At 49.2% G+C, this 21387-nt stretch overlaps 1 protein-coding gene across 1 annotated transcript; it reads right to left on the bottom strand.

Annotated features, from left to right (window-relative positions):
* Window positions 1–17831: 17831 nt before the first annotated feature.
* LOC147086194 (uncharacterized) lies at window positions 17832–20684 on the bottom strand. Its single transcript, XM_085979124.1, has one exon. The coding sequence runs from the start codon at window positions 20682–20684 to the stop codon at window positions 17832–17834; it is 2853 nt and encodes a 950-aa protein (XP_085835250.1).
* Window positions 20685–21387: the final 703 nt, after the last annotated feature.

Raw genomic sequence — 21387 nt, 5'->3', positions numbered from 1 at the left:
AAGATTGAACCTAAAACAATTTTAAACGGTGAGGAACTGCATAAAAACCTCCTGCATCAATTCCTCGTTAGCATAGTGTTCTCCTTCTGTTTGTCTTTTGTGCGGGGCACTGCGGAACGAGAGAGGACAGGGAAATGCAGATAACAGCGGGAGAAAGCACGTCTGATCTTTCAAGTGAACAGCACTGGCACGATTGGCCGAATGGCCTCACACTGTACTGCACGCCTCCATGAATCATATGGATATCTGAGACATACTCACACAAAGTGAGCACACATCTGTGTTCGTGCATATGTTTGAGTCTTTGTCTCAAGCAGTGCATTACTGTTTCCTCTGTATTGTCCTTGATATTTTGGTGCTGATTATTCAATATCCCGACGGCTTTTCTCTGACTGTGTACCTCTGAGAAAAGCACAGAAGCAAATATATTTCAGGTGGACGCCTACACGCACTTGATGCTGTGGTTTCCAGAACATGTCCTTTGTGATCTCGCCTAAAAAATGTCATCTTGTACGAAAAGTTTGCCTGGCGTGAAAGTGACCTGAATTTCAAAGCAGCAAGGAGGAAAGACTGCCTTGTTCTGCTTGCTGGCAGGCCGCTTATCACAGCTTCCCTGGTGGTCTAGTGGATAGGATTCGGCGCTTTCACCGCCGCGGCCCAGGTTCGATTCCCGGTCAGGGAACCAGTGCGTTTTCTGGCTGTTTGAAATGCCAGCAATCAAAGCACCTGCGCGAAACAATGCTTGCACCTCATCAACCTTTCAATTTTCCACACCGCTGCTGTTGCCTCAACAGTCAGCAGCGCATCATTCGGTACCGAGGTGCAGCATTCGCTTCCTTGCCTCACAGTGTCAGAACAGTCACGGTTATTATCCGTCTTCCATGTATTATTTTGCCGACTGCATCTCCCTAACAATCTTAGCTGATCACAGCACGGCTATCAGTCAACTCATTGCCAGTGTGAAAAATGCCACATTAGCAACGTGTGCAAGACTCGAATGACAGAGTAACTGGGCCGTGATAACTTATCCTGATATTCATGAGGCCTTAACATTCGCTGCATAAGACAATTCTACCTCTGGTTACCATCACTCCTGCCATTGGAAAGCGTTTGTCTTTATTTCCTCTATCAAAACCCATTGTAATTTTGCAAGCCTCTATTAAATTTCCTCTTAGCCTCCAGAGGAAAGCAATCCCAGCTTCTCCACACTATCCCTCGGGCCACACTGTAAGGCGTCAAACGGGTTCTGTATGTCTGATAGACATATATTTCAGCTACAGGGGAGTCAAAGGTTATGGGGAACGGGCGGCAAAGTTCCGTTGTGTCGAAGATCTCATCAGCCACGAACTTTTTAAATGGCGGGCTCGAGGGGCCGAATGGCACAATCCTGCTCCTATTTTTTCTTTTGGGGAAGGTTAGTTTCCTAATTATGTAATTTTTGAGCAGCTAAACAACGTTGGAAGGAAACTCCCACGGGACGTAGAAAAGTGCAAAATCTTAGCTCTACCGAGAGCTCATGCACCTGAGAGGTTAACCCTGTGTTTCTCTGTCCACAGATCTTCCAGGACCTTCGAAGTGTTTCCAGCATTTAATCAACAATTCCAGATGCAGTATCTGCTGCATATTGCTTTTTATGTTAACGCAGTGTCCCCGCTTGTATTAACAAAAGTCAAAAATAAATTGTAGCTACCAGAAAATAGAATCGATTAAGTCGGCGTGCATTGGTGGTTCAGGGGTAGAATTCTCGCCTGCCACGCGGGAGACCCGGGTTCGATTCCCGGACAATGCAGGCTAATTTTTTTAACAATTCATTTCATAGCAAACACATCACATGAGCATAAATAATTTATTAGCTGTACCTGTGCAAGTGGATCAAGGGTATGAATGTTCTGCTCCTGTTCCTGTGCAACAGCTTTGAGGGGCTGAATGGCATCCTGTTCCTGTGTAACATGCTCGATTCTTACTCTGACAGACATTGCATTGCTCACTTCCTCGTTAGTCTCGTTGTGAGTATCCCCGCCTGTCACGCGGGAGACCGGGGTGAAATTCCCCGACGGGAAGGAATTTTAACATCCCCAATTTTAAACGTTTTGGCAGCACCTTAAAGCGCTCCTTGGAAAAGATCAACAGCGAAAGATTGAACCTAAAACAATTTTAAACGGTGAGGAACTGCATAAAAACCTCCTGCATCAATTCCTCGTTAGCATAGTGTTCTCCTTCTGTTTGTCTTTTGTGCGGGGCACTGCGGAACGAGAGAGGACAGGGAAATGCAGATAACAGCGGGAGAAAGCACGTCTGATCTTTCAAGTGAACAGCACTGGCACGATTGGCCGAATGGCCTCACACTGTACTGCACGCCTCCATGAATCATATGGATATCTGAGACATACTCACACAAAGTGAGCACACATCTGTGTTCGTGCATATGTTTGAGTCTTTGTCTCAAGCAGTGCATTACTGTTTCCTCTGTATTGTCCTTGATATTTTGGTGCTGATTATTCAATATCCCGACGGCTTTTCTCTGACTGTGTACCTCTGAGAAAAGCACAGAAGCAAATAGATTTCAGGTGGACGCCTACACGCACTTGATGCTGTGGTTTCCAGAACATGTCCTTTGTGATCTCGCCTAAAAAATGTCATCTTGTACGAAAAGTTTGCCTGGCGTGAAAGTGACCTGAATTTCAAAGCAGCAAGGAGGAAAGACTGCCTTGTTCTGCTTGCTGGCAGGCCGCTTATCACAGCTTCCCTGGTGGTCTAGTGGATAGGATTCGGCGCTTTCACCGCCGCGGCCCCGGTTCGATTCCCGGTCAGGGAACCAGTGCGTTTTCTGGCTGTTTGAAATGCCAGCAATCAAAGCACCTGCGCGAAACAATGCTTGCACCTCATCAACCTTTCAATTTTCCACACCGCTGCTGTTGCCTCAACAGTCAGCAGCGCATCATTCGGTACCGAGGTGCAGCATTCGCTTCCTTGCCTCACAGTGTCAGAACATTCACGGTTATTATCCGTCTTCCATGTATTATTTTGCCGACTGCATCTCCCTAACAAACTTAGCTGATCACAGCACGGCTATCAGTCAACTCATTGCCAGTGTGAAAAATGCCACATTAGCAACGTGTGCAAGACTCGAATGACAGAGTAACTGGGCCGTGATAACTTATCCTGATATTCATGAGGCCTTAACATTCGCTGCATAAGACAATTCTACCTCTGGTTACCATCCCTCCTGCCATTGGAAAGCGTTTGTCTTTATTTCCTCTATCAAAACCCATTGTAATTTTGCAAGCCTCTATTAAATTTCCTCTTAGCCTCCAGAGGAAAGCAATCCCAGCTTCTCCACACTATCCCTCGGGCCACACTGTAAGACGTCAAACGGGTTATGTATGTCTGATAGACATATATTTCAGCTACAGGGGATTCAAAGGTTATGGGGAACGGGCGGCAAAGTTGCGTTGTGTCGAAGGTCTCATCAGCCACGAACTTTTTAAATGGCGGGCTCGAGGGGCCGAATGGCCCAATCCTGCTCCTATTTGATCTTTTGGGGAAGGTTAGTTTCTTAATTATGTAATTTTTGAGCAGCTAAACAACGTTGGAAGGAAACTCCCACGGGACGTAGAAAAGTGCAAAATCTTAGCTCTACCGAGAGCTCATGCACCTGAGAGGTTAACCCTGTGTTTATCTGTCCACAGATCTTCCAGGACCTTCGAAGTGTTTCCAGCATTTAATCAACAATTCCAGATGCAGTATCTGCTGCATATTGCTTTTTATGTTAACGCAGTGTCCCCGCTTGTATTAACAAAAGTCAAAAATAAATTGTAGCTACCAGAAAATAGAATCGATTAAGTCGGCGTGCATTGGTGGTTCAGGGGTAGAATTCTCGCCTGCCACGCGGGAGACCCGGGTTCGATTCCCGGACAATGCAGGCTAATTTTTTTAACAATTCATTTCATAGCAAACACATCACATGAGCATAAATAATTTATTAGCTGTACCTGTGCAAGTGGATCAAGGGTATGAATGTTCTGCTTCTGTTGCTGTGCAACAGCTTTGAGGGGCTGAATGGCATCCTGTTCCTGTGTAACAGGCTCGATTCTTACTCTGACAGACATTGCATTGCTCACTTCCTCGTTAGTCTCGTTGTGAGTATCCCCGCCTGTCACGCGGGAGACCAGGGTGAAATTCCCCGACGGGAAGGAATTTTAACATCCCCAATTTTAAACGTTTTGGCAGCACCTTAAAGCGGTCCTTGGAAAAGATCAACAGCGAAAGATTGAACCTAAAACAATTTTAAACGGTGAGGAACTGCATAAAAACCTCCTGCATCAATTCCTCTTTAGCATAGTGTTCTCCTTCTGTTTGTCTTTTGTGCGGGGCACTGCGGAACGAGAGAGGACAGGGAAATGCAGATAACAGCGGGAGAAAGCACGTCTGAACTTTCAAGTGGACAGCACTGGCACGATTGGCCGAATGGCCTCACACTGTACTGCACGCCTCCATGAATCATATGGATATCTGAGACATACTCACACAAAGTGAGCACACATCTGTGTTCGTGCATATGTTTGAGTCTTTGTCTCAAGCAGTGCATTACTGTTTCCTCTGTATTGTCCTTGATATTTTGGTGCTGATTATTCAATATCCCGACGGCTTTTCTCTGACTGTGTATCTCTGAGAAAAGCACAGAAGCAAATAGATTTCAGGTGGACGCCTACACGCACTTGATGCTGTGGTTTCCTGAACATGTCCTTTGTGATCTCGCCTAAAAAATGTCATCTTGTACGAAAAGTTTGCCTGGCGTGAAAGTGACCTGAATTTCAAAGCAGCAAGGAAGAAAGACTGCCTTGTTCTGCTTGCTGGCAGGCTGCTTCTCACAGCTTCCCTGGTGGTCTAGTGGATAGGATTCGGCGCTTTCACCGCCGCGGCCGGGTTCGATTCCCGGTCAGGGAACCAGTGCGTTTTTTGGCTGTTTGAAATGCCAGCAATCAAAGCACCCGCGCGAAACAATGCTTGCACCTCATCAACCTTTCAATTTTCCTCACCGCTGCTGTTGCCTCAACAGTCAGCAGCGCACCATTCGGTACCGAGGTGCAGCATTCGCTTCCTTGCCTCGCAGTGTCAGAGAGTCACGGTTATTATCCGTCTTCCATCTATTATTTTGCCGACTGCATCTCCCTAACAAACTTAGCTGATCACAGCACGGCTATCAGTCAACTCATTGCCAGTGTGAAAAATGCCACATTAGCAACGTGTGCAAGACTCGAATGACAGAGTAACTGGGCCGTGATAACTTATCCTGATATTCATGAGGCCTTAACATTCGCTGCATAAGACAATTCTACCTCTGGTTACCATCCCTCCTGCCAGTCCCTGGGCACTCCCTGTTACTGGGGTACAGTACCTGGGCACTCCCTGTTACTGGGGTACGCTCCCTGGGCGCTCCCTGTTACTGGGGTACAGTCCCTGGGCACTCCCTGTTACTGGGGTACAGTCCCCGGGCACTCCCTGTTACTGGGGTACAGTCCCCAGGCACTCCCTGTTACTGGGGTACGGTCCCCGGGCACTCCCTGTTACTGGGGTACAGTCCCTGGGCACTCCCTGTTACTGGGGTACGGTCCCTGGGCACTCCCTGTTACTGGGGTACAGTCCCTGGGCGCTCCCTGTTACTGGAGTACGGTCCCTGGCACTCCCCGTTACTGGGGTACAGTCCCCGGGCACACCCTGTTGCTGGGGTACGGTGCCTGGGCACTCCCTGTTACTGGGGTACAGTCCCATGGCACTCCCTGTGACTGGGGTACGGTCCCTGGGCACTCCCTGTCACTGGGGTACGGTCCCTGGGCACTCCCTGTTACTGGGGTACAGACCCTGGGCACTCCCTGTTACTGGGGTACAGTCCCCGGGCACTCCCTGTTACTGGGGTACGCTCCCTGAGCACTCCCTGTTACTGGGGTACAGTCCCTGGGCACTCCCTGTTACTGGGGTGCAGTCCCTGGGCACTCCCTGTTACTGGGGTACAGTCCCTGGGCACTCCCTGTTACTGGGGTACGGTCCCTGGGCACTCCCTGTTACTGGGGTACAGTCCCTGGGCATTCCCTGTTACTGGGGTACAGTACCTGGGCACTCCCTGTTACTGGGGTACAGTCCCCGGGCACTGCCTGTTACTGGGGTACAGTCCCTGGACACTCCCTGTTACTGGGGTACTGTCCCTGGGCACTCCCTGTTACTGGGGTACAGTCCCCGGGCACTCCCTGTTACTGGGGTACAGTCCCTGGGCACTGCCTGTTACTGGGGTACAGTCCCCGGGCACTGCCTGTTACTGGAGCGCTCCCTGTTACTGGGGTACAGCCCCCGAGCACTCCCTGTTACTGGGGTACTGTCCCTATCCACCAGTTGCCTGTACCATGCCCAAATCACCATATTCTGTGTTGAACCTGGACAAGGTTGGCTGGATATTTTATTGTGGGGACCACCCCCACTAACTAAGACGCATGAGTGTGCTGTGGTCGGGTGTGGAACATATAGGTGGGTGTGAGTGCATTGATCAAAACCAATTTTCCTCTATTTTTAAAGATTTGTTTTTAATCAGAGCATCTTTGGTCTGATGAGTGAAGGTTTAAAGAGCATGTGTATGATAGTGAACTGGCAGTATGGGATTGGCCAGGAGAGGCCATTCCTTATAAACTTCCCGCTGCTCTTTCAGCGGGTGATTAACCTGGAGGGGAAGGGCAATCCAACAAAGGCCATTTAGGATCATAGAATGATTACAGCACGGAAGAAGGTCATTCTGCCTGTCGAGCTTGTGCCGGCTCTCTACAAGAGCACTTCAGCTAGTCCCACTCCCCCGTCTTTTCCCCATAGCCCTGCACATTTCTTTCCTTCAGATACTTATCCAGCTCCCTTTTGAAAGCCATGATTGAGTCTGCCTCCACCACCCTGTCAGGCGGTGCATTCCAGATCTTAAACACTTGGGGGGCAAAATTCAGTATCGCCCCGTTTGGGGCGCCATTAGCGGCCGTGCGCAAAGTTTAGCGCCTGGCGCTAATTATCGCCTCTGATGGCAAACTTGGCTTTTATCGCCCCAGGGGGTGATTGGAGCGCGAAATCATGTGCTTCACACCTGTCTTAAGGCGCATAGACCGAGGAGTGAGGCGCTACCTCAGCGCTGGCGAAGCTCATGTGATGTCAGTCAGCAATGGAACACAGACACACTGGCGCCGGCCAGTTCTGACGAATGGTCATCGACCTGAAACATTAACTCTGTTTCTCTCTTCACAGATGCTGCCTGACCTGCTGAGTTTCTCCAGCATTTTTCTGTTTTTATCTTAAAGGGGATTGGGTCGATCTTGCTCTCGATCCACATCCTGCTCATTGCAACCTTGAATCTCGGCCTGGAGAGACCTGTACATCAAATCTGCTGGGAAGAACAATGGAGAGGCCCAGGGAAAGAGCTCAGAGTGCAGCCCCCACAGTCTCTTCTAAATCGATACAAGGAAGGGCAAATCAAAATGAACCTGCAAAGTGCTGCTCAGTCCCCAAAACTCCTTCACACAGCGTTGAATCTCTCCAGAAGTCTCTCTCTCTCTCTCTCAGAATGCGTGGTGCAAAAATGTCACCAACAAAAAAAGGCAGAAGCGGTCGCCTTTAAATAGCGCTCCCCCAGTCCCTTCCCGACTGCAAAACGCTCCCCTCAACCTGTCGTTGCTAGCAGCAGGTGGTAAGGCAGGGGGTGCCACTCAATATCCGGTCCGGGGCACTACCGGAGCGTTGCGCACTCGACTGACATCACGATCTACCAGCGCAGGAGATCGTGGCGGTAGTGTTTAGCGCCGCCACAAAATGTCGAGTTAATTACGCGAGCGACGCAAACATCGCCGCGCCCGGGCGCTAGTTGCTCTGCGGCCCATTAACGCCCTCTTAAGGCGCTAACGGGAGGCGCAGACAACTGAATTTTTCTTCCTTGCTGCGTAAAAAAGTTTTTTCTTATGTCGCCTTTGGTTCTTTTGCAAATCAACTTAAATCTGTGTCCTCTGATTCTCTACCCTTCTGCCAATGGGAACAGTTTCTCACTCTCTACTCTGTCCAGACCCCTCATGATTTTGAGCACCTCCATCAAATCTCCCCTCAATCTTTTCTGCTCCAAGGAGAACAACCCCAGCTTCTCCAGTCTGTCAACGTAACTGAAGTCCCTCAATCCTGGAATCATTCTCGTAAATCTTTGCTGCACCCTCTCAAAGGCCTTCACATCTTTCCTAAAGTGCGGTGCCCAGAATTGGACATATTTGGACTTTCAACCTCCTTTTGTAGGAAAGCTTGGCACTACAGGATCTGTTGGAGATTGATGCCGAGAGAGATATGAATAAGATAACCGGGTTATGTACCGAGCAGTCAGCGAGTTTCGTCGGGCCAAGGGTCAGGCATCCTCCCTGCCGTAACCAGGGCAGTCACAGTGCAGAATGGTCCTGGGTGACTTGCTGCCCTGTTTACACTGCTGATCTTAGGTCTGGATACCAGGGGCTGGAACTCCTGCCTGTTTGAGGCCACTTGGAATAAGCAAATCCACCTCTCAGAAAATGGTCAAAGTTTCTTTTTAACTCTTATTTTAGGGGGGCCAAGAGGAGCAGGAGGTTTTGCCGCTGCTCCAGCCGTAGCTCAGTGGGCAGCACTCTCTCGCCTGAGCTAGAAGGTTGTGGGTTCGAGCCCCACTCCAGAGACTTGAGCACAAAAATCCAGGCTGACACTCCAGTGCAGTACTGAGGGAGCGGCGCACTGTCAGAGGGGCGGTACTGAGGCAGCGCCGCACGGTCGGAGGGGCAGTACTGAGGGAGCACTGCACTGTTGGAGGGGCAGGACTGAGGGAGTGCCGCACTATCGGAGGGGCGGTACTGGGGGAGCGCCGCACTGTCGGAGGGGCAGTACTGAGGGAGCGCCGCACGGTCGGAGGGGCAGTACTGAGGGAGCACTGCACTGTTGGAGGGGCAGGACTGAGGGAGTGCCGCACTATCGGAGGGGCGGTACTGGGGGAGCGCCGCACTGTCGGAGGGGCAGTACTGAGGGAGCGCTGCACTGTCGGAGGGGCAGTACTGAGGGAGCGCCGCACTGTCGGAGGGGCAGTACTGAGGGAGCACCACACTGTCGGAGGGGCAGTACTGAGGGAGCGCCGCACTGTCAGAGGGGCAGTACTGAGGGAGCACCACACTGTCGGAGGGGCAGTACTGAGGGAGCGCTGCACTGTCGGAGGGGCAGGACTGAGGGAGCGCCGCACTGTTGGAGGGGCAGGACTGAGGGAGTGCCGCACTATCGGAGGGACGGTACTGAGGCAGCACTGCACTGTCGGAGGGGCAGTACTGATGGAGCGCCGCACTTTCGGAGGGTCAGTACTGAGGGAACGCTGCACTGTTGGAGGGGCAGTACTGAGGGAGCGCTGCACTGTCGGAGGGGCAATACTGAGGGAGCGCCGCACTTTCGGAGGGTCAGTACTGAGGGAGCGCTGCACTGTTGGGGGGGCAGTACTGAGGGAGCGCTGCACTGTTGGAGGGGCAGTACCGAGGGAGCGCTGCACTGTCGGAGGGGCAGTACTGAGGGAGCGCTGCACTGTCGGAGGGGCAGTACTGAGGGAGCGCTGCACTGTCGGAGGGGCAGTACTGAGGGAGCGCTGCACTATCAGAGAGGTAGTACTGAGGGAGCGCCGCACTGTCGGGAGGGAGGGAGCGCCGCACTGTAGGAGGTGCGTCTTTCGGATGAGACATTAAACTGCTCTCTCAGGTGGATGTAAATGATCCCACGGCCACTATTCGAAGGTGAGCATGGTCATTCTCCCTGGTGTCCTGGGCCAATATTTATCCCTTAATCAACAGGACTGAAAAAACAGATTATCTTGCCATATCACATTGCTGTTTGTGGGAGCTTGCTGTGCGCAAATTGGCTGCCGTGTTTCCTGCATTAGAACAGTGACTGCACTTCAAAAAGTACTTCATTGGCTGTGAAGTGCTTTGGGACGTCCTGAGGTGCTGAACGCTGGTATAGAAATGCAAGTCTTTTAAAATGTTTTTGTAACACAGTGATGGGTGTGTGGAGATCAGTGTCATATTCCCCATTGTCAGTCAATGCTGCCACTCGCTGGCATCAGATAGACAGTGCAGTGCTATAAATGTACAGGGGCTGAGGGCACTGGTTCTGTCCTGCCTCTGTCAGCAGTGACAGTTACCGCTTAATCATTGCCTTGGGCTGATTTCGCTGCTGCAGTCTCGGCAGCCTCTCCTCCATTCTTCGGACCCCACAGATGTGGATGCGGGGCTGGTGAGCTGCCGCCCAAATGCTCGGTCCTCGATGGGCTGCAGCCTCATAATCTGTGGCTGACTCGCTGTGCACCAGGCAGGAGGGCCATATTCCAGGGGTGGGTGGGGACAGCACACAACCGTCTGAGGAAAGCCCTGGGGCTGTCAGCGGGCCTCATTCCACAGAGAGCCGGGGGTATCGGGCCTTACCTGTAATCAACGTCCCACCAGAGGTATCTGGGCATTACCTGTAATCACCGTCCCACCAGGGGTATCTGGGCATTACCTGCAATCACTGTCCCACCAGGGGTATCTGGGCATTACCTGCAATCACTGTCCCAGCAGGGGTATCCAGACATTACCGGTAATCACCATCCCACCAGCGGTATCCGGGCATTACCTGTAATCACCGTCCCACCAGGGGTATCTGGGCATTACCTGTAATCACTGTCCCTCCAGGGGTATCTGGGCATCACCTGTAATCATTGTCCCACCAGGGGTATCCAGGCATTGCCTGTAATCACCTTCACACCAGGGGTATCCGGGCATTACCAGTAATCACCTTCACACCAGGGGTATCCGGGCATTACCTGTAATCACCGTCCCACCAGGGGTATCTGGGCATTACCTGTAATCACTGTCCCACCAGGGGTATCTGGGCATTACCTGCAATCACTGTCCCACCAGGGTATCTGGGCATTACCTGCAATCACTGTCCCAGCAGGGGTATCCAGACATTACCGGTAATCACCATCCCACCAGCGGTATCCGGGCATTACCTGTAATCACCGTCCCACCAGGGGTATCTGGGCATTACCTGTAATCACTGTCCCTCCAGGGGTATCTGGGCATTACCTGTAATCATTGTCCCACCAGGGGTATCCAGGCATTGCCTGTAATCACCTTCACACCAGGGGTATCCAGGCATTACCAGTAATCACTGTCCCACCAGGGGTATCTGGGCATTACCTGTAATCACCTTCACACCAGGGGTATCTGGGCATTACCAGTAATCACTATCCCACCAGGGGTATCTGGGCATTACCTCTAATCACTGTCCCTCCAGGGTTATCTGGGCATTACTTGTAATCACCGTCCCACCAGGATTATCTGGGCATTACCTGTAATCACCGTCCCACCAGGGGTATCTGGGCATTACCTGTAATCATTGTCCCACCAGGGGTATCCAGGCATTGCCTGTAATCACCTTCACACCAGGGGTATCCGGGCATTACCTGTAATCACTGTCCCACCAGGGGTATCTGGGCATTACCTGTAATCACTGTCCCTCCAGGGTTATCTGGGCATTACCTGTAATCACTGTCCCTCCAGGGTTATCTGGGCATTACCTGTAATCACCGTCCCACCAGGGGTATCTGGGCATTACCTGTAATCACTGTCCCACCAGGGTATCTGGGCATTTCCTGTAATCACCGCCCCACCGGGGGTATCTGGACATTACCCGTAATCACCGTCCCTCCAGGGGTATCTGGGCATTACCTGTAATCACTGTCCCACCAGGGGTATCTGGGCATTACCTGTAATCACCGTCCCACCAGGGGTATCTGGGCATTGCCTGTAATCACCGTCCCTCCAGGGGTATCCGGGCATTACCTGTAATCACTGTCCCCCCAGGGTATCTGGGCATTTCCTGTAATCACCGTCCCACCGGGGGTATCTGGACATTACCCGTAATCACCGTCCCTCCAGGGGTATCTGGGCATTACCTGTAATCACTGTCCCTCCAGGGGTATTTGGGCATTTCCTGTAATCACTGTCCCACCAGGGGTATCTGGGCATTGCCTGTAATCACCGTCCCTCCAGGGGTATCTGGGCATTACCTGTAATCACTGTCCCACCAGGGGTATCCAGGCATTGCCTGTAATCACCTTCACATGAGGGGTATCCGGGCATTACCAGTAATCACTATCCCACCAGGGGTATCTGGGCATTACCTGTAATCACCGTCCCACCAGGGGTATCTGGGCATTACCTGTAATCACCATCCCACCAGGGGTATCCAGGCATTACCTGTAATCACTGTCCCACCAGGGGTATCTGGGCATTACCTGTAATCACTGTCCCACCAGAGGTATCCAGGCATTGCCTGTAATCACCTTCACATGAGGGGTATCCGGGCATTACCAGTAATCACTATCCCACCAGGGGTATCTGGGCATTACCTGTAATCACCGTCCCACCAGGGGTATCTGGGCATTACCTGTAATCACCGTCCCACCAGGGGTATCTGGGCATTACCTGTAATCACCTTCACACCAGGGGTATCTGGGCATTACCTGCAATCACTGTCCCACCAGGGGTATCTGGGCATTTCCTGTAATCACTGTCCCACCAGGGGTATCCAGACATTACCTGTAATCACCGTCCCACCAGGGGTATCTGGGCATTACCTGTAATCACTGTCCCAACAGGGGTATCTGGGCATTTCCTGTAATCACTGTCCCACCAGGGGTATCTTGGCATTACCTGTAATCACTGTCCCACCAGGGGTATCTGGGCATTACCTGTATTCACTGTCCCACCAAGTGTATCCGGACATTACCTGTAATCTCCATCCCACCAGGGGTATCTGGGCATTACCTGTAATCACTGTCCCAACAGGGGTATCTGGGCATTTCCTGTAATCACTGCCCCACCAGGGGTATCTTGGCATTACCTGTAATCACTGTCCCACCAGGGGTATCTGGGCATTACCTGTATTCACTGTCCCACCAGGGGTATCCGGGCATTACCTGTATTCACTGTCCCACCAGGCGTATCTGGGCATTACCTGTAATCACCTTCACATGAGGGATATTCAGGCATTACCTGTAATCACTGTCCCACCAGGGGTATCTGGGCATTACCTCTAATCACTGTCCCACCAGGGGTATCTGGGCATTTCCTGTAATCACTGTCCCACCAGGGGTATCTTGGCATTACCTGTAATCACTGTCCCACCAGGGGTATCTGGGCATTACCTGTAATCACTGTCCCAACAGGGGTATCTGGGCATTTCCTGTAATCGCTGTCCCACCAAGGGTATCTGGGCATTACATGTAATCACTGTCCCTGCAGGTATATCCTGGAATTATCTGCAATGGGTAGCACCAGGGCTATCCTGTCGTGGGAGCCAGTATTGTATCAAAATTAGCGGATAATATGAAAGGTTTGTTAGCTGGATTTCTCACACCAGCCAATCCTCAGGCCAGTGGGAGTTTGACTGAGATCTCCTGTTGGGCTCCAGTGTGGACAGTCTTGTGCTGTGGATTGATGTCCACCAGTGTCAGATTACCACGGACCGAGGAGTCGTTCACTCCATCAGTCTGGCCCAGATTAAAGCAGATGTTGGATGGAAAGACGACAGTGAGCTGACATGCGGGGGCCAGATGGTTAAAGCTTTATTCTGTGCTTACATTGTGTGTCTGTACCTTTGCCTTATCCTGGGTCAATAGCAGCAATGACAGGATTAACAATAAGGAGGCACTTCGATATCCCTTCCCTTCCATACAGGCATAACTGCGACAAGCAGACAAATACCAATGGAAAACAGCTCCTACAGCTCTGTCGAGGCCTGTGCCTGTACATTGTCAATGGTAGGTTCATGGGAGACCTCCTAGGAAGATCGACCTATTGCTCACCTCTTGGCTGCAGCACAGTAGACTATATGATTACAGATTTGGACCCATCCTCTTTCAGAGCATTCACAGTCAAACCACAAACAACACTGTCAGACCACAATCAAATTACTATGTATCTTAAAAAGACAGAAACAACCAACACAGAAACACAACCCAGTAAGCTGTACAACACCAAAAAATCATACAGATGGGCCAAAAATAGCACGGAAAAATACCAGAAAGCAATTAGCAATGAATCAACTCAAGCTCTCTTGGACACCTTTCTGGATAACATATACACTCACAATAAAGAAGGCGTAAACCGAGCAGTGAATAACCTAAACAATATTTTTGATAATTTGGCAACAAGGTCAAACTTGAAAGCTCGCAAGAACAAACCCAAAACAAAAAACTATGAAAAATGGCTTGACCCAGATTGCCATAACATGAGGAAAAAACTTAGAAAAATATCAAACCAAAAACACAGACAGCCAGAAAACGAGGAATTACGCCTTACTTATTGTCAGACACTAACACAATACAGAAACACACTCAGAACCAAAAAAGAGCAATATATTAAGAATACACTCAGCTCCATTGAGGAATCCATTGATTCCAATTGTTTCTGGGACAACTGGAATACATTACACAAAAAACAACACGATGAATTGGCCATTCAAAATGGAGACACATGGGAAAACCACTTTGAAAAATTATACCAGAAAAACACACTAAGACCAGAGCAACACCAAATATGCAAAAAACTGGAAAAGCTCGAAATGGCCATAAAAGATAACCAAAACCCGCTAGACTCCATACTAACAGAAAAAGAATTATTTGAAAAACTCAAGGACCTGCGACCAGGAAAAGCTTGCGGTGCAGACGGCATACTAAGCGAGATGATCAAACACACAGACGATAAAATGAAACTGGCTATCCTAAAGCTCTTCAACTTGGTTCTGAGTGTCGGTTACTTCCCTGATATCTGGAACAAAGGACTCATAATGCCCATATACAAAAGTGGGGACAAAGTCGACCCAAATAACTATCGAGGCATCTGTGTAAACAGTAACCTGGGGAAGGTATTCTGTAGTATCATAAACAAAAGACTTATAAACTTCCTTGAGGAGCACAATGTCTTGAGTAAAAGCCAAATTGGATTCCTGCCAAACTATAGAACATCAGATCATATCTTCACCCTACAGACCCTAATTGACAAACACGTTCATCAAAACAAAGGCAAAATCTACGCATGCTTTATAGATTTCCAGAAGGCCTTCGATTCCATCTGGCATGACGGTTTATTCCTGAAACTTATCGAAAGCAGGGTAGGGGGAAAAACATATGATGTAATTAAATCAATGTATACAAACAACAAATGTGCAGTTAAAATTGGAGACAAACAAACAAAATACTTTCCACAGGGGCGGGGGGTGACGCAGGGCTCGCCCATCTCCCCGACACTCTTTAATATTTACATAAATGAATTGGCAAAACTACTTGAACAATCTACAGCACCCGGCCTCACCCTATATGAATCCAAGGTTAAATTCCTCCTCTATGCAGATGACCTGGTTCTGCTGTCACCAACTAAGGAGGGTCTACAGCAGAACCTGGATCTGCTGGAGTCGTACTGCCAGACCTGGGCCCTGACAATAAATCCCCAAAAAACCAAAGTCCTTGTGTTCCAGCAAAGATCCAGACATCAGGGACCCAAAATAAATTTCACACTAGGAACAACCAAAATTGAACAAACCACTAACTACACATACTTGGGCTTAAAAATCAGTTCTACGGGAAATTTCCATCTGGCTGTGAATGAACTGAAAGAGAAAGCAAGAAGGGCTTTCTATGCCATTAAAAAATCAATCCAAATAGAAATCCCAATTAGCATTTGGCTCAAAATTTTCACATCAGTAATTGAACCAATTGCACTCTATGGCAGTGAGGTGTGGGGACCGCTAACACAACAAGAATTTGCAAAATGGGACAAACGCCCAACTGAGATCCTACATGCAGAATTCTGTAAAAGTATCCTCCGGACTCAAATGAAAACCGTAAGCAATGCATGCAGGGCAGAACTAGGTCAATATCCATTAATAATCACTATCCAAAAAAGAGCCACCAAATTTTGGAAACACCTAGAAATGAGCAACCCCCAATGCTATCATTACGAAGCCCTGAAATGCCAAGAGAGGACCATAAAGAAGAATACCCTCAGTCAACTAGTCCTGGGACTCAGTGAAGCAACTACTAACACTACTAACAATAACCAGCCTCAGGACAGTGACAGCGTAACACAAAGAAATTGACCCAACACAATCGTCGCTAAGCAAAAGGAAAAATATCTGTCATATTGGGCAGAAACAACAAAAACCCAAAGCAAACTCAATTGCTACTTGGCCCTAAACAAACAATACAACATGGCTGATTACCTGACCATGGTAAAGGATAGCAAACTGAGAAAAACCTTGACAATGTACAGACTTAGTGAACATAGCCTGGCGATCGAAAAAGGTAGACACAGACAGACCTGGCTACCAAGAGAGGACAGGATATGCTCTCACTGCAGTTAGGGAGTGGTGGAGACAGAGATGCACTTCCTCACAGCCTGTAGAAAATATCAGGGCATAAGGGAGAATTTCTACCCAAAATTCACAAAAATATGCCCGGAATTCAGAAATTTGAATGACGACCAAAAACTCCCATACCTACTAGGGGAAGAGAGAAATTGTGTAACATTAGCGGCACACTATGTTACAGCTTGCCATAAACAGAGGGACAACCACTAAATATAAGAAAAGAGTATATACAAATTATATGAATGTATATTTATACACTCAGGGATATATCTGTTTATACACTGTATAGATAGATCTGTATTTTTGTGTACAACCATGAATGTTTTTCGATGCTTTGGCAACATAGGATGTACCTTGTCATGCCAATAAAGCGATTTGAATTGAATTGACTGTGTCACAGGTAGATGGAAGCGTGTGGCAGCAGGTTCTGAGATGAGTGGGTGCCCTGCCACTCGAACCAAAGGGGCTTTGAGCAACACGGGCCAAGAAATCGGATATGGCCTGAAAACGGGCGGAGTCATGGCCCAGCGTTACTTAGCTGCGTCTGGACAAAGTGGTCTAAGTAGCACGCAAAATTCATGCTGAGTGCTCTTTTACATGACTATAGTGCTGATCTGAGCACTAAACCCGCTGCTCATTGCTTTACCGCTCAACAGATGGGCCAATATCGGGTGCAGTCTGACTGCAAGTCATGTTAGGCCTCGGCTTTCTCCACTACTTAAAGGGAAGGTTCTTTGGTGCAGCAGCACATCATTGTCATTCCATTTGGAGCGCCACTTGTAAGATCACGCTGTATCAGAGTGCTCTCCTGCAGCCTCAGTTTGCTGCCACCCAAGCTCAGACTGCTGCCACCATGGCTGGGTTTACCAGTGTTGAACGGGGCTAGCAGGGTGTCACAGCCGCCCAGCCATCTGGTCTCCAAAAGATTGCTAGGAATGTTGAGGCACCACCCTGGGGAGAGTGGCAGTGGATCTGGGGAGCAGGAACCTGCTGCCCTCTCTCAGGATGACAGTATTCCTATTCCCACCTCTGCCACTCTACCATTGCCCTTGCCGCTGCCTGTCAGCCAGCCTAGGCTGCTGCCGCCCATGCCGAGGTGGTGCAGTCTACAGCCAGGCCTTCTAGGGCCAGAGCTGCTCGAGGTCGTCCTGCAAGGCCATTTGCAGTCTCCCCCACTGAAAGTCAGCAGCCTTCCACTGGCCATTCTGCAGCCACTGGGGGAGTTGTTCGCAATTAACACAGGGCGGTAAGTTGAGCGGCGAAATCCAAAACACATGGGAAGTGCGGCAGCCACCATGTTTCCCCGAATCGGGCCTTAAGGGCCTGCGGTAAGACTGCGGATTTCTAGGCCTTGAAGCTTAACTTTCAGCAGCGGGATTCCCCTCCTTGGCCCAGTTGGAGCCTTTAATCGCTTCTCTCACTTTGACCCAAAACAATTTTTGAGCTTCAATGTCTGATGGCCACTGGATGTAGGTCTTCTTTTTCATGACCTTTCTCATCTTGTGGTAGGTTGAGAGTTCAGCATCTGGAATCTTCTCCAAGAAGATCAGGATGATGATATCTTTCAGCTCATGGAAGAGCCTGTAGCTCGCTAGCTGCAGTTCCATGGAGCACCACTCGCTGTACAGGTAGTTGCGGCTCATCACACAGATGGTCTTCCTGCTCTGGTAGATGCTGTCCACGATGTTGTCGATGATATATTTGCCCAGCTCAAAATCTCTGTGGTGGAGGCAGAGTTTGAAGCTTTGAGGTCCTCTCGTTTCCAGGTTTGGCACCAACTCTTGCAGAACCCAGTCTTCGTCCTGAGAATTATAGGAGATAAATGCATCATACCTGTAGGACTGCTGACTCTCTCCTCTCCCTCTGTGGTCATTCAACCACGATCGGAAAATATAAAACCCATACTTGATGTGCCAGTACCCTTTGCTGTAGAATATAGGGATGAACATGAACAAGATCAAGACCGGCACAGTTATATGGAACATGATCTGCCCAATGTCCAAGTAACAAACGCGAGCATCAAACTTATACAAGTATTCAGTTGGCCGATCTGCACATGTTTGGTTGTAAAAATAGATAACCTGCACCCTGGGGTTGGACAGGGACCAGTTTTGGAACCAACTGATGTCACAGGTGCAGGGGAACGGGTTCTTCCGTAGATCCAGGTAGGTCAGGGAGGGCAGGTGTTCCACAACCGTGCTATTGATGATCTGAATGGCGTTTTTCCCCAAGAACAATGTCCTGAGGTTGGAAAGGTTTCCAAAGACGTCAAGAGACATGGATTGGAGGCCGACATTTTCAAGGTTGAGTCTCTCTAGACTCTGGAGATTCTTGAAGATCCCTGGATTCAGACCGTGGATCCCATTGCAAGCATCGGGCATGGAGAGGATTCTCAAATTGATCAGGTCTTCAAATCCATCTTTGGACAGTGACATTTTATTCTCTCCTATATACAGGTCTCTTAAAGAGATGAGGCCATTGAAAAACTTTGGAGGAATAATGTTGATGCCGTAGGGTTGCTGGGCTTGTAGTTTGAGAATGTAGAGCTTTGTGAGGTTAACAAAGGGAGATGCTGCAATCAGGCCAGTGTTGTATCTGATCCGGTTACTGTCCAAGTCCAACACTCCTAATGATGGGAGGATGTCGAAGATCTCCCTGCTGATACGGGTTATACAGTTCCTATCGAGATAAAGCTTGGTCAGGTTGTGTAATCCACAGAAAGACTGGCTGGTGAGGCTTCGAATTTTGTTCCCTCCCAGGTCCAATGTGTTCAGGTTATTGAGATTTGCAAACACCTTGCTGAAAACAATTGAGATCCTGTTGTTTCTGAGATTGAGATTCCTGAGACTCCCAAGGTTGCTGAAGGTGTGTTCATAGATGTCAGTTATGAGGTTGTTGTCGAGTCGGAGCTCCTGCAAGTTGGTGAGGTTAGAAAAGGCAGCCTTGTTGATGACAGCAATGTTGTTAATGTTCAGCTTTAGGGTCCGGAGATGGGGAGCATAAGAGAAGGCGTGACTATAAATGGTGAAAATCCTGTTGTAGCGAAAGGTTAGGAGCGACAGCTTGGGAAACACCGTGACTGCCTTCCCATCCTTGTAACAGGAAGGTAACTTGATGATTCTGTTGTGCTCGATAATGAAAGAAACAACTTGCTTTCTTTTCGATGCAAATTCAAAGCACTCCACAGATGTGAGGAGATTGTGTGATAAATCCCAGCTGGTGATGGGTGGGCACTGGGATAGGGAATGGGCAGGGAGGAATAAGATCTGATTGTTCTGCAGGACCAGGCTCTTCATAGGCCTGAGACCCAGATAGTGGCACAGGTTGGACAGCTGACTCTGGTTGTGCAGCCTTAACCCAGAGTATTGAACATTCTGTAGATCCAGGTTTGCAGATTTGAGAAACTCGGTGACATTTAAGGGGTTGTTCTTGATGATCAAACACGAGATGTTCCTCAGGTCAACTTTAGAAAATTCCAAAGCATCGGAGAGTTTGTTATTGGACAGATCCAACCTGAGAATGTTGCTGAGGAAGTTCCTTTGGCAGTCAAATGTTGTGAGAGAGTTGTTAGAGAGGGAGAGGTTTCGGAGGGAGGGCGGGAGGGCGGTGCGATGTTGCAGGGAGGCGAGTTGATTGTTGCCCAGATCCAGGAGCGTCAGATTACTGAGCCCAGAGACAGCGCTCACCAGATGGGAGAAATTCTGGAGTTTATTGGAGCTTAAGACAAGTGTTTGAAGATTGTCCAATGCAGCGAAGGCTTTGGGTTCAACTGTGACTAAGCGGTTGTGATGGAGCAGGAGTTGATCTAACTTTTCAAGTTCTTGGAAGCCCGAAGAGTTCAGACGAGAGATACTGTTGTAGGACAGGTTAAGGGTCAGTAGGCTGGTGAGATTACTGAACGCACCGCAGCAAACACTCTCAATCCGATTGTAATCCAGCCGCAGAGTGAGCAGCTTGGACAGGCTGTGGAAGCTGTCCGCTTGCAGTTGGGTGAGCCAGTTGTGGGAGATGTTCAAGTGCACGGTGCTGGCTGGGAGGTCGGACACGGCACTAGAGACCTGTGTCAGGAAGCGGTGGACGCACTGAAATGTACCATTGTGGTTCGCAACCTGCATGCAGTTATTGAAAGTGTACCCGGGGACTGTGGGCACCAACACATTGCAGGAGAGGGCACAGAGAAGCAGCAGCCAGTCAACGCTCAGTCTCAACATCACAGCCTCCTTCTTCCGTCCGAGGGTTCAGATGTTTTGCAGGACCTCACTCAAGAAAAATTCCGTGGGTGTGAGATGTTTTTTCTCTGTCGCTGCCAGAACAGCCTGTAAAGTCAGAGATGGTTTACATTGTCAGTTTAGTAGAAATTAAGCAAATCAGTTAACCTGCTGCCATGGATACTCTGTTCTCCACTACTCTGAAAAGCCATTCCCATGTTTAATATTTGTGATATGCGGAAGGCTCCTTTCTGTCCAGATATTACCAGCTCCCTGAAGACCCCTTACTCCTCTGAACACCTCACGCTCTTGCATACCTCGCCCATTCCATCATCACCTGCGGCTCTCCCAGGCCACGGCTACTTTCTCATTAAGATCTGCTTCCTCTTTGTATTGAAGTGCCAAAGGCCCCAGACCCTGATGACTGTGTTCACGGATACTGAGGGAAGACAGAGAGGAGATAACAGAGGCTTTGAGGACAATGCTCCAAACATCCTGTGCACTGGTCCCCATATTACAAAACGGATATAGAGGCACTGGAGAAGCTGCACAAAAGGTTTGTACCAGAACTGAGAGGTTTCAACTATCAGGAAAGATTAAACAGGCTGGGGCTCTTTAGAAAAGAGACTGAGAGATGACCTGATAGAGGTCTTTAAAATTATGAAGGGGTTCGATAGGGTAGACAGAGAGAAGATATTTCTAGTTG

This window comes from Somniosus microcephalus, unplaced genomic scaffold (genome assembly GCF_052327205.1).
Source record: "Somniosus microcephalus isolate GS21.2 unplaced genomic scaffold, FLI_Smic_1.0 unresolved_chr8, whole genome shotgun sequence".
Lineage (NCBI taxonomy): Eukaryota > Metazoa > Chordata > Chondrichthyes > Squaliformes > Somniosidae > Somniosus > Somniosus microcephalus.
The sequence above is the reverse complement of the archived record's forward strand: the minus strand, read 5'-3'. Positions and strand labels throughout refer to the sequence as shown.

Coding starts and splice junctions, on each gene's coding strand:
- LOC147086194 (XM_085979124.1), bottom strand. CDS start 20,684: ATGTTGAGACTGAGCGTTGACTGGCTGCTGCTTCTCTGTGCCCTCTCC.